At 34.6% G+C, this 13,520-nt stretch overlaps 1 protein-coding gene across 1 annotated transcript in view; it reads right to left on the reverse strand.

Moving 5' to 3' along the window:
• Window positions 1-7,580: 7,580 nt before the first annotated feature.
• The window catches only part of LOC107571149 (death-associated protein-like 1-B), an 8,361-nt gene continuing 2,421 nt past the window's right edge, over window positions 7,581-13,520 (reverse strand). Inside the window, exons 2-4 of the mRNA XM_016257437.1 lie at window positions 10,587-10,674; window positions 9,628-9,691; window positions 7,581-8,116 (exon numbers count right to left, since the gene is read on the reverse strand). Coding sequence (XP_016112923.1) covers window positions 7,997-8,116; window positions 9,628-9,691; window positions 10,587-10,674 — 272 coding nt within the window. The 3' untranslated portion in view covers window positions 7,581-7,996. The remainder of the gene's footprint in view (window positions 8,117-9,627; window positions 9,692-10,586; window positions 10,675-13,520) is intronic.

Genomic DNA, 13,520 nt, shown 5'->3' on the forward strand with positions numbered 1-13,520 from the left:
AAAAAGTTATATTTTTGGCAAATATAAAAGCTTTTCACACCTAAAGGGAAATGAATGCGCCTCAGGCTGAAGGGAATGTACAGTAGAATGCAGAAGAAGACATTTCAACACTTCAGCAATAAAAAAAACACACAAATGTAATTTGTGCTTATTAGTACGCTTGAACTGGATCATAAGGTCAGAAGCAAATAGAATGGGATTAAATACATAAAGCATATTTGTGTTGTTTAACATTTAATTATTGCAGGTTTGCGTCATATTCTGAGTTGCATTATTTTTATTCATTTTGAGGAATACTGAATCTGTGTTTTGTGTGTGAGTGAGATTAATTAATGCATATTCATATTTATTTTAGAGCTACAGTAACATCTGATTTCTCTCAACATGGGGACAGCAGAGCTGCCAATCAATAAATTGTTACTTATTTGAAAAAGTAACTCCGATATTCTCTTGTAAATTAAAAAGTAATGCGTTACTTTACTCGTTACTTGAAAAAATAATCTGATTACGTAACTTGCGTTACTTGTAATATATTACCCCCAACACTGGTGCTGGGGAGTAACTAGTTACATATAGCGTACTTTAATTTCAAAATAAATGTAACTGTAATCTGTTACAGTTACTGAGGGGAAAAAAGTGTAGCCTAAATAAATTACAGTTACTTATGAAAATGTTAACGATTACAAAAGGGGTCGTATCTGAATATTTTCACACATATACAGATTTGATTGTTTTCTTTTTCAAATAGCATTGACTGCTCTGTAATATATGAGACACCAACCAATGTTTGAGGAGTTTAGGACACAGGACACCTAGAACTGTTTTGTTTTCTAATTGGGTTTATGTAGGCTATATACTTTATTTTTTAGATTAACTGTTTTTTTTCCCCCAAAAGCATTGTTAGCATGTGTTTCCTGTCATAGCTATGCAAAGATTTGATTTCAGAACAGTATCACTGATATTAAACTACTGTATTTTGTTTTGATTTTAAATCTGGATTTAACCTCAGAATGATCTCAAAGTAAAAAAGATGTGCTAAAGTCTAATTCTGTGGTGTCTGTGCTTTAAAATAAAAACGTTATAATCTAAATATAATCTATATTTAGATTATAAAATAATATAAATATATAATATAAAAACTAATATATTTATATCTAAATATAATCTAATCTAACCTTACCCAACACTGATTCTTACATTTTACTTTTAGTCATTTAGCAGACGCTTTTACAAATAAGAAAAAGTCATTAAAACTAAAAGCTAAAACTCTATAAACACTATATATACATATAACACACATGCTAAAATAACAACAACTTACTGACACATAGTAAGAAATGGTTATAAAAAAACTGAAACAGAAGTGAAACAAGTAATAGGAACAGGATTCTGAACAGGAAAACAATGCCACACTAACTAGCTTTCTCACTTTTCACCGCAGTTAATCAATATGACATTTTTCTGTATTCTGTATCTGTTATATGGGGTAAGTTGTCACAGACTATCCCCTTCTCGAATCCAGTGATTTGTTTAAAACTTAACCTCTTATTTCCCTTCAAGTTCTTTTCTCAGTCCTAATCAAAACTTTTAAAGTTTTAATCATCACAAAGTAATCATGCGCTTTTCAGAAACATAACTAGTGTCTCTGAGACCTCATAAAACTTAAATTTACAGTTATCAAAATTACATTATCAATATAATCAGTTCTCCTACTTTAATGTTAAGGCAAGACTACAGGAATAGGCTCAAATAATAAATAATAGAAAACAGGTTAGTTAGAACAAGTTTTATGTTATGTTTAAATATGTAAATTATGTGTCATCTAATTAAATATGGCATTTGCATATGGAAATCTGAATATTGGATAAAACCAGAATTCTTGTTTTATTTTGTTTACATATTAGCGTTAAAGGTTTTGTTGTTGTTTGATATCTCTTTTTATCACTCCAGAAAATATTGTCAACAGCCAGGAAAGAAAATTCAATATGTTTTAGGAATACAATTGTAAATATGTAGCAGGTGTCTAAAAACCCTTAGAATATAGATATGAATTAAGTTTGGTCTATGAAAATGAAAAGAAAAAACTCATTCTGAGAAAACAGCCTTAAAAGATTTGTATTGTAATTGAAAAATACAAACACAAATAGATAAAGTGCAATAAAATAAACACTATTTGGATGTCCACTAGTAGTCTGAAACAATGTTGTGAAAGCAAAATACCCCCAAATCTCAAAATGACTTATGTTTGACCTATTAAACGGCCTTGGGGTCTCTCAGATCTAAAGCCAACTTTCCTGAACTTTATGAGGACATTCAGGTGCAGACTGTACCCTAAAGAACCAAAAGAGGTGGTGCCTGGTTAAAGAGTGCAAAATTGAGACTTTCTTTTCTTTAAAAAAAGAACTACATTTAATCTTGTGTTTTGGAAAATGTTTAGTCAGCCAGAAATGAGCCCTGGAAGCAGAACCATATGAATCCTATGGCAAATCTAACTGCTGTTCCTGAGGTTCTGGCTGGCAGTGGATGTGATGAAGTCTTTAATGCAGTTTGACCTTTGCCGTTCCAGTGCACAGGGTGAATGCAGGAGCTTTAGCGGGATCCTGTGGGGATTCACTCATGTGGTGAGTCTAAAATAGAGCCAGATCTCCACAGCGGCTGTCCTGCAGATGTTTGTAATAATGAGAGGTTGTAATTACAATTCAAAGTGAACTGGATATGCTCTTAGCCCGAGTGTGCGATAATATGAATGTGTTTTTTAGGAATTAACTCAATGCTGACACCATCTGGTAGAGAGAGCTATTGCAAACCTATGAATCCTTTACCTGCAGGTGACAGCAATCTAATATGCTGATTTTCTGCTCAAGAAACAATTCTGATTATTATCAATGTTGAAAATGCTCAGTTGTGTATGCAATTTACAAAGTTCAAAAGAACAGCATTTATCTGAAATAAAATGCATTTGTAACATTATTAAGTGTCTTTAATGTCACTTTTGATCAGTTCAATGCATCCTTGCTGAATAAAATCATCAATTTCTTTCATTTCTCTCAAATAAAATAAATAATAATAATAATAAAATTCTCACTGACCCCAGCGTTTGAACGGTGGTGTTACAACAGCTTTTTATTTCAGAAAAATGCTGTTCTTTTGAACATTCTGTTGTGCAAAAAAATTTTAATAAAATGAAATGTATACACATTAAGTACAAATGTTTATAGGGGTCATTTTAACCTTTGATCATTAATATTATGTAATGTTTCAGGAAATACCTTATATGCTGAAAAAAAATTGGTGTAGGATATACTCAGAAATTGCTAGTGAATTTCAAAAATAATTAATGACATTACACTGTAAAAAATTATATATATATAATGTCAACATGTTTTTCCATTATTAATCAAATTAATTTACCCGATTTCAACTTAATTTTGAATATATTTAAGTTATACAAGATTCAACTACATTTTTAAGTCACTTTAATATGATTTGTTGAAATAACTGATTATACTTAAACACTTCATGCACTGACTGAACTTCAGTTTTTAAGTTGAAGTAGGTGAAAATGAAGTGCTGCAATGGTATTTTCTTGTTAAATGTTCTCCATTAATCTTTATTTACAACACTGAAAAGACTTTTTGTACCGGCTCTGATTCTGTACATCAACCTATTGTCAAGCAGACATTGAGTCTGAGTAATTCCAACAGCATGCAGTGTGTATGTGATCATCCTGCTGTAATCTATAACCAACACACACACACACACACACACACACACACACACACACACACACAGAGAGACAGACAGACAGAGACACAGACACACACACACACACACACACACACACACACACAGAGACAGACACACAGACACACACACACACACACACCCCTACCTGTTGTGGGCATCCAGTGGCTCTGGTCCAGGTCTGATGATCGTGTCTGTGACGGTGAATGTGAATTAGCTGCTGTGCTGCTCTGCTCAACAGCTGCTGACTGAGATGATTTGTGATGTGGTGGAGTTCCCACATGAAGGCTTCTCCTAACAAACACTGCTTGTGTAATGTGTAACGTTAAAGAAGCACACATCTAAGAGTTCTGAAAGATGTTAAACACATGGTTAGATCACATTAAAGGGCCCATGAAATCAAAATGAGAGTGTGTGGCTTTCAGTCCTTGTCTTTTAGCTCTGAGATTTTCATCAGCTAACAGGGAACGTGCTCAAAACGTTCTGTCAAAGTTCTATCAACATCCTTCCATAACGATGATAACATTTGTTCAAAGTTGTCTGGTCTCTTACGATGTTAGCACAAAAACATTATGTATTCATTGTTCATGGAAAGTATTTTTTCTGAAACATTTAGTTTTATTTTTTAAATGTTACTTGTTTCAGAATGTTCAGAGAATTTTGAAATGTAACGCTCCCATAATGATTGCAAACGGAATGTTCCCTTATTGTTCGCATAACCAAACATTTTTAAATCATTTCAGAAACTGGACATTTTGAACGTTCAGAGAACATTCAGAAATACTGTTTTCATAACTTACTGCAAAATGTTCTTAGAATATATTTTTGTTAGCCGAGTACATGCTTTCCACTTTAAAAGTAGAAAATCATAGTGTAAACTAAAAGGCCGAACCTTGCGTTTCAGTACATCAATATTTGCAATAGCATACTATTCATACTGTGAAATTCACAGTATATGCATTTTTTCTATGCATGCAGTAAATTCATACATTTGCCAAAATGTGCATAAAATACTGAATTCCTCAATACAATGCAATACAACTTGACTTTCTATTTTCAGTGTGACATGAATTTAAAGTAATATCCAGCAGTGATTTTCGGCATCTCTTTTCTGACTCATTTCATTAGACTGGCATGTTAAGGCTGAATTCCATTCTGGACATAGACAATCACTCTGAAAAGATGAAGATGCTTCATGAGTACAGGTTTCATGCTGTAGCTGGATTTGTTGAATATTGGAAACTCAGCATAGGGTAACCCAGGTACTTACTTGACTATAAAAAACAAATGCACTTTTGTTAGAAAGCAGCTCACCGAGGACAATGAGACTGGAATATGCTTCATAAAAATACATGAATGCAAAACAAGCTGTGATGTGAAATATATCAGCATTAGAATCAGTCTCTGGATTCATTTGCGGGATATTTCTAAGCACTCACGCTAGGCATTGCCTTTAATCCCTGTGCATGCTGGGAATGTGTGTGTGCGTCTCTAATCCACATACAGGTAAACGTGGATCATTTGCATTACATCTGATATCAACATAACCAGTCTGAATCCATATTAGCTCAAATCAAGAATGGAACAAGGCATACACTCTTTTTGTTTTTTCAGTGATGCCACAGAAGAACCATTTTTGGTTCCCAAAAGAACCTTTCAGTGAATAGTTCGTAAAAGAACTATTTTAAAAATCTAAAGAACCTTTTAGCACTATAAAGAAACTTTTCTGCATTTGAAAGGTTCCATGGATGTTCAAGGTTCTTCATAGAATGCCAATAAAGAACCTTTATTTTTAAGTGTAGAGGGATATTTATTTTTTGCAAAGAACAAGAAATAAAGAAAAAGAGAAAAATCTCAGAAAAGCATCTGGCTATTTTATTACAAAATCAAAAGAAAATGTGATATTATTATTATTATATATTTTTTATCTTATGTTTCACATAAAGAAAATGATGCCTAATTGTGTGTGCATTGTTAATTTGTTTTTTAAGTTTAATTGAATTATCTAAAAGTAACCTTATTTTAAAATCTTAACCCTTAATTGTTTTTTTATAGCCTATTTTTATGACCATATTTAGAGTACTTACTGTAGTTTCCTTTATTCCCAGCAAGGTTTTAATAAGTCTATACATTTTTGTTTTTAGGTGAAACATGCTTAAGTGTCATAACAATAATTGTACAATGCATTCATAGACAACATTTATATTTCTCAACAAACTAATTTTAAGCATCTTACCAGAAACCTTCAGATCAAAAGTTTTTTGTGATTACGAGCAACAAATTCAGTCAAGCATGTCCGAACTTGAATGGATAGTGTTTATGATCCTCCCTTCTTGTCTTTATCCTTCCAGTATGTTTGAGACTCGAACACGCTCTCAATATTGGCATTTGGCATGTTCACACCCTCAATAGGGGCTCTTTTGTGCTGTCTGCGTTAGACGCCTAAATATACAACACACTTCCTCCAGCGCTCATCACACTGACAGCTCAAAGCCCCACACGCAGTGTTTCTTCACAGAGCGCTTCATGTCACGGCCAGAGACTTTGGCTCGCCTTCCTTGAGAAACGTCACATTAGACAAAGCCATAAACTCATGCTTTATGAGAAACGTCAGCAAAGATTAAAGCACATCAAGGGTCACAGTACTGTAACATTTCCCATCAAATATGTATTCAAAGGAATAGTTCAGACAAAACTGAAAATTTACTGATTTACCAAGATGTAGATGAGTTTGTTTCTTCATCAGATTTGGAGAAATGTAGCATTACATCACTTGCTCACCAGAATGGGTGCCGTCAGAATGAGAGTCCAAACAGCTGACAAATACATCACAATAATCCACACCACTCCAGTCCATCAGTTAATGTCTTGAAAAGCCAAAAGCGGTGTTTGTAAGAAACAAATCAGTCATTAAGCATTTTAACTTAAAACCATTGCTTCAAACCAAAATACTTTTCCATAATAACGTTTCCACCAGTGAAACATCTCCCGTTGTCTCTCACATCACGATCATGTGTTTAGAGCTGTTTTGGCTTGTAAACAGTGCAGATCTCTCCGGATTCAGATGACTTTTTCCACTGAGGGAAGCATTATGGACTCACATTTTAGTCAGAAATAACAATTTGAACTTTAAACCGTCTTGATGGATTTGTTTCTTACAGGCACACAGCTTTTGTCTTCTCCAGATGTTAACTGATGGACTGGAGTGCTGTGGATTATTGTGACGTTTTTATCAGCTGTTTGGACTCTCATTCTGACGGCACCCATTCACTGCAGATGATGCATTGCTGAGCAAGTGAAGGAATGCTGGATTTCTCCAAATCTGATGAAAAAAACAAACTGATGTCTCGAGGGTCAGCATTTTGATTTTTGGGAAAACTATTCCTTTAACATCCTTGTGTAAGTTTACCATCAATTCCTCAATGAGTCTCTTTAGTTCTTTATGAATATGCAGTTCATTTTTGTCACTGTGTACATATGCTAAAATAAATTCTAAGTGTCTGAGCCTGACCAGAGCTTTTTCCCCTTTTGGTCAAATCTGATAAATTGCTTTAATATAGTACAAACACTTTCTTACAAGAACAAGCATACTGATTTTAAATTACAGCATCTAAAGTTTGATTTATTGTAGCACTTGTTTTAATTGTGTTTCAATTCAATTGCATGCTATTTTTTTGTCATTTTACTTGTGCATGTATGGTTTAGGAAGTGTTATGCAATGTGGGAAAAAAAAAAGAAAGAAAAAAAGCAAAGACCCAAATTTAAGTCTTGGTTCTGCTGAATGGATTCTATCGCCACCTAACGGTCATGAAATGAAACTACAACCAAACATTTCATTTGCTGGAAAAGTGAATTTTACTAGTATGAAAGTCTCCTTGTGTGGGAGTAGGAAAAACTGTTTGTTTCATTGATTTTCAAAAACAAAGTTCAGTATTCATGCTACAATTAAGTGCCAAGCATATTAACATTTGTTCATATCAGTCAAGCAGCAGTCTGAAACTCTCCAACAGCACAGCTTTAATTCACACTGGGTTAATGAATCTTCCACACAGCTTAAGCACAAACTCTATTCATGAAGAAAAACCTTCCAAGCTGCAAAGCTACAACAAACAACCTGATCAGAGGTCACATTACAGTAACTTTGTTACAAGTCTACTAGCAAGTCACATCAATGATTCACCTACAAAAACACATACTGGTTGTCTTCCGCATGTCATGTTGTCAGAAGCTCAGCAGCGAAAGCTATTTTGGCTCAAAACTTGCGCGGCTGTTGAATGCAGGTGGAGATGCGCGGGACGTGAGGTTTCTCCACGCTCGGTCTGACTCTGCTGTGCCGCACAGAAACTGGAGTCTCGGGGAAATCATGACCCAGCTGCAGGAGATTACAAATACAACACTTAATTTCTTTAAAAAATATATATATATATAAAAATCCTTTAATATGCGACTAATCAAATGATTAAATCAATCTCCAGATGTTTATTTGTTAACACCATGCAAGCTTTAGTGGCTAATTTCAATTTAATTTTTAACTTCATTAAAACCCAAGCTTTAAAATAATAATCAAATTAAAATGGAAATAAAATAATAGCAATCAAATCAAATAAAAAATATCAATAAAACTTAGAATAAAGTAAAATGACAACAAATAGTAAAGATACAATTAAAAATATAAATAAACAGATAAACCAATTATAAATTCATTTAAATAAAATATAAAACTAAATTTAAAATTAAATAAAACTGATTTAAGTTAAAATAAAATAATAAATTAAATAAACAGTTAAAATAAAAATACAATTAAAATTAATATAAAAACAAATAAAATACCTTGCATATAAAACGGGTAACAAAACCAATAAAAAAAAAAACTAATAATAAAAAGCCAAACCACCACCACCAATACAGTTTGGTATAACAAAAACCAAAGGTATTTAACAAACGCTTCTGCCACTTTTGTAGCCAAACTAGTTGATAGCCACTGATTGAGAGTCTCAGACACTTGCAGGTGAAATCCAGACACTCACAGATCACTGTAGTGGGTTCATGAGCTCCGAAAATAATCCTAGTTAGACTAAACTCAACTGAACTAAACTGAATTAATGATCCATGTCCTATTTTCCACTCACACTCCAATTAAAAACTGCAGAGGAAAGAAAAAGAGCACAGCAGCTGTGAAGCAGTTTCAAACTACAGAAGCTGCATTTATGTCTGGTTATGACAATGAGCAGTCATAAAATAAATAAAAAAAGCGGATAATGCTTTGCAGTTTAACACTTCATTCTAGCCGACGTATGCACTTTTTCCTACAACTCTGCACTCATTTTAACTCCTATCCGATATAGCAGGGTTCCTCAAATCTTGCCCTGGAGGGCCAATGCGCTGCAGAGTTTAGCTCCAACCCTGATCAAACTCGCCTAGCTGTGACTTCAGTTTGGTATAACAAAAACCAAAGGTATTTAACAAACGCTTCTGCCACTTTTGTAGCCAAACTAGTTGATAGCCACTGATTGAGAGTCTCAGACACTTGCAGGTGAAATCCAGACACTCACAGATCACTGTAGTGGGTTCATGAGCTCCGAAAATAATCCTAGTTAGACTAAACTCAACTGAACTAAACTGAATTAATGATCCATGTCCTATTTTCCACTCACACTCCAATTAAAAACTGCAGAGGAAAGAAAAACAGCACAGCAGCTGTGAAGCAGTTTCAAACTACAGAAGCTGCATTTATGTCTGGTTATGACACCTACTGCCATAAACTCACTTTACATTTTAAACACTCTCTGCCTTCTAAAGCAGAATCCAAATGGCAATGCACTAAGGGATTGCATTCTCTGCCATTCAATGCAATTAATATCTTGTTATTATGGTGCAACAAACCTTCTCAAGTGGACCAGCCAGGAGAAGACTCATGTGCTGCATTCTGGAAGGGGTCGGCGCGGACCTGGACAACAAAGATTAGTCTGAAACGCTGCATGATTCACTGATTTCATGCAAAGTGCTTTTTCACTTTTTAAGATCTGCAGTAAGACTAAACACCACTTATAAATGAACAAAAATGCATCATTGCATTTAAACAATTTTGATATTTTGTTGTGGACTAGAATGCAAAATTTACACAAATAAATTAAAAAAATCCACCAATGATAAATTCACTGCAAACTGAGTGGTTAATTGATTTCATGCTTGATTTCAAGCGCTGAAGCATCTTTAGCAACGTTTCTGCTTCATCACTAGATTTCTGCAGCAAGTCCAAAACTACCATTGATAAAAATAATAATATATAGCAGATGAAAAAAAAACTTTGCATTTAATGACTTGATATTTTGGTGCCAACTAGAATGCAACAAAAATAAAAAAGAGCCACTGAGATGATCACTTCCAGTTTGCAACGGCATGATTCATTGAGTTCATGCAAAGCAATGAAGCATTTTTAGCAACATGTTTCTGCATCACTTTTTAGATATGCAGTCACTTATAAACAAATACAAATAAATAATAACTTTGCATTTAAATCACTTTTGATATTTTGTTGCAGACTAGAATGCAATATTTAAAAAAGAAAAAGTAAACCACTTTAAGTGGCAGTGGTTTTAAGTAAACCACTGCATTCCATCGCAGGCCAAGAGATTCCATCTCAAGGCAGCAGATTTTCTATGAAAAATATTCATTAAATATTGAGCAAACTGCCAGAGAGATTGAACGAGAAGGGAAGAGGCGTTTAAAAACATCTGAATTCAATTCAAACTAATCTGCAGGATATGAAAGACAGAGTTTAGCATCTACACCATGTGTGTCACGTGCGGTGACGAATCCAGATGGGTCAGAAGATACTCTACCTGGGTTTATCCACTTTCTTGGTCTCTTTCTCCACATTGGCGTTATCATCAGCGCTCTTCTTTGCCACTCTTTTTCCTCCAGCTTTCACTAAAGAAAAAGCACAAGTTCACACAATTTCAGTATAAAACCTTTGGAAAATGTTACAGAAATGTGAACGTATTAGAAAATGTTGTAGTTCCATTCTTGATCAGCACAGGCTATTACATGCCAAAAATTAAAAAAAAAAATTTAATGAATAAAATTACATAAGTTACAGTGATTAAAAATATTAGCATTTAAAATATTTTAAAAACGCAGTTGTAAATAACTCCATAAAAGATTTAAATGTACTTGTGATAATTGGGGGGGAAAAATGAAAAATAAAATTTCACTTGCACTAATGTGATGAGCAGTCATAAAATAAATAAAAAATAAATAAAAAAAGCGGATAATGCTTTGCAGTTTAACACTTCATTCTAGCCGACGTATGCACTTTTTTCTACAACTCTGCACTCATTTTAACTCCTATCCGATATAGCAGGGTTCCTCAAATCTTGCCCTGGAGGGCCAATGCGCTGCAGAGTTTAGCTCCAACCCTGATCAAACTCACCTAGCTGTGACTTTCTAATGATCCTGAACACATTGCTTAGCTTGCTCAGGTGTGTTTGATTAGGGTTAGAGCTAAACTCTGCAGGAAAGTGGGTGTCGTGGGCCAGATTTGAGGGTCCCTGCTATATAGGATGTTCCGAGTAGCAAAGGGTTAATCGTTTTTCTTATACGAGTCTAATCTCAAAACCTAGTCCAGTTTGTGAGCGAGTTTTGTCTGGAGCCCTGTAGATGTCCGCTATCATCATCTCAGTTCACTGGCCCTGTTGTTCTGAATATTTGGCAGGTCTGTCGAGGCCTGAGGGTGAGGAGTGTGCAAATGTGCGCTCAATAATACGGTCCGTCCGCTCACATCAGTCTAATAAAGTGAGAGAAGGCAGCGCTCCAGTGCAGCATAATAAGGGGAGTGTTCGGTGTTTGCAGTTGTAAAGCTTTAAACAGCCCAGAACATTGTGTGAAACTGTCATGTGACTAAACGGCATAGTTTTTCATAACGGAGGTTGTTTGCGTAACACATTGAGGGTGTGAGCCCACATTCAAACCAGCACAGGTTCACCTTTGACCTTTAAAAGATACACAACCGTCAAACTTGCACATCACTATATTTACTCTTGCTTTAAGGGGGAGTTGCCACAAAAAATATTATGTCATTATTTACTTACTCTCGAGTTGCTTCAAACCTGTATGAGTTTCTTTGTTCGGAACACAAAAGACGATATTTTGTAGAACAGTTTCTGGTCTCCACCGACTTCCATAGTATTTTTTTCCCATGCTATGGATTAGTTAGCAACATTCTTCAAAATATCTTCTTTTATATGTCTAACAGAAGAATAGACTCCAGGTGTGGAGTCAATTTTCATTTTTGGGTGAACTACCTTTAAATTCAACATTAAAGTGTTGATGCACAAGACCCACTAAAATATTGACAATTAAAAAAAAAACACACACACACACACACACACACACACACACACACACACACACACAACCTCCAAATAAAAACGTATACAATTTTCATCACCTGAAATTAGATCAGATTAGAGTGACCGATGCCAACATTTCTCATTTATATCTAATCAATTAATCAAAATAAAAATTACAACCATAAAAAAATTTAAAAATAATAAAAAATTAATTTAAAAAAACACACAAAAGAAACCGTTTAAAATTAAAACGAAAAACATGGCTTTGAACGGGTGCAATTTTTTTTTTTTAAATGACTGCAAACAACTGCATTAAATCTTTAATGAGCTAAATCCCTGATCATATTAACGCTGATAATTTTAACGCATTTGAACGATTTATAAACAGGCAACGGACTAGTTTGAAAGTAGTTGTGTGTTGTGATGGGACACTCAGGAAGGTTTGCTGTACAGTAAACAGAAGCAGAAACTGAAAGTAAAGTCTTCTGAACTCACATCCGGTGTAAGACAACAAGGGCTGGATGTTTGTTCTCCTCTCACTGCAAAAACCACCGATATAAAGTTGGTTCGACGTTTGAGGTTTGACATTTGTCAGAGATTCAGCCTCGGAAATCTTCAATAGTTCTTTAACGATTTAGCACAAGGACATAATCCTTGGAAGACACAATGTGTTATAATTGTTTTCAAATGTAGAAGAGAACACACAATGTGTTTTATTTGTTTTAATCTGCCTTAAGGTATTGTAACTGATAGAAGGTATAATGTAAAAGTGCAGGATAGGGACCGACTGCAAAGTGCAAAACGAAGAGCAAAAAGCACAATTATTCCATCTAAATGCTTCATTTGTGAAATGTATAAAAAAATACATCTCAGATCTAAGGGCTGTGTCTTATTACTGGCAAAGCATTACAAAGACCGTGCAGTTTACCGCCCCCTAGAGAAGATGACAACACAGCTGCACTAGCTGCTAAATATGTGTTAACCATTCACAATGTTAGGTGTTAAACATGATTAACTCCATACTGACTTACTTTATCTTTTCATTTATTTAGATGGATTATATTTATTATTATTTATGTTGTTGTTATATACTGTATATGTTAATGCTTTGGCAATATTGTGTCATGCTAATAAAGCTTAATTGAATTGAGAGAGAGAGTGAGATAGAGAGATAGAGAGAGAGAGTGAGATAGAGAGATAGAGAGAGAGAGTGAGATAGAGAGATAGAGAGAGAGAGAGAGATAGAGAGATAGAGAGAGAGTGAGATAGAGAGATAGAGATAGAGAGTGAGATAGAGAGAGATAGAGAGAGAGTGAGATCGAGTGAGATAGAGAGAGAGATAGAGAGAGAGATAGAGAGAGTGAGATAGAGAGAGAGTGAGATAGAGAGAGAGTGAGATAGAGAGAGAGAGAGAGAGATAGAGAG

This window comes from Sinocyclocheilus grahami, unplaced genomic scaffold (assembly GCF_001515645.1).
Source record: "Sinocyclocheilus grahami isolate Dianchi unplaced genomic scaffold, SAMN03320097.WGS_v1.1 scaffold1554.1, whole genome shotgun sequence".
Taxonomy (NCBI): Eukaryota; Metazoa; Chordata; class Actinopteri; order Cypriniformes; family Cyprinidae; genus Sinocyclocheilus; species Sinocyclocheilus grahami.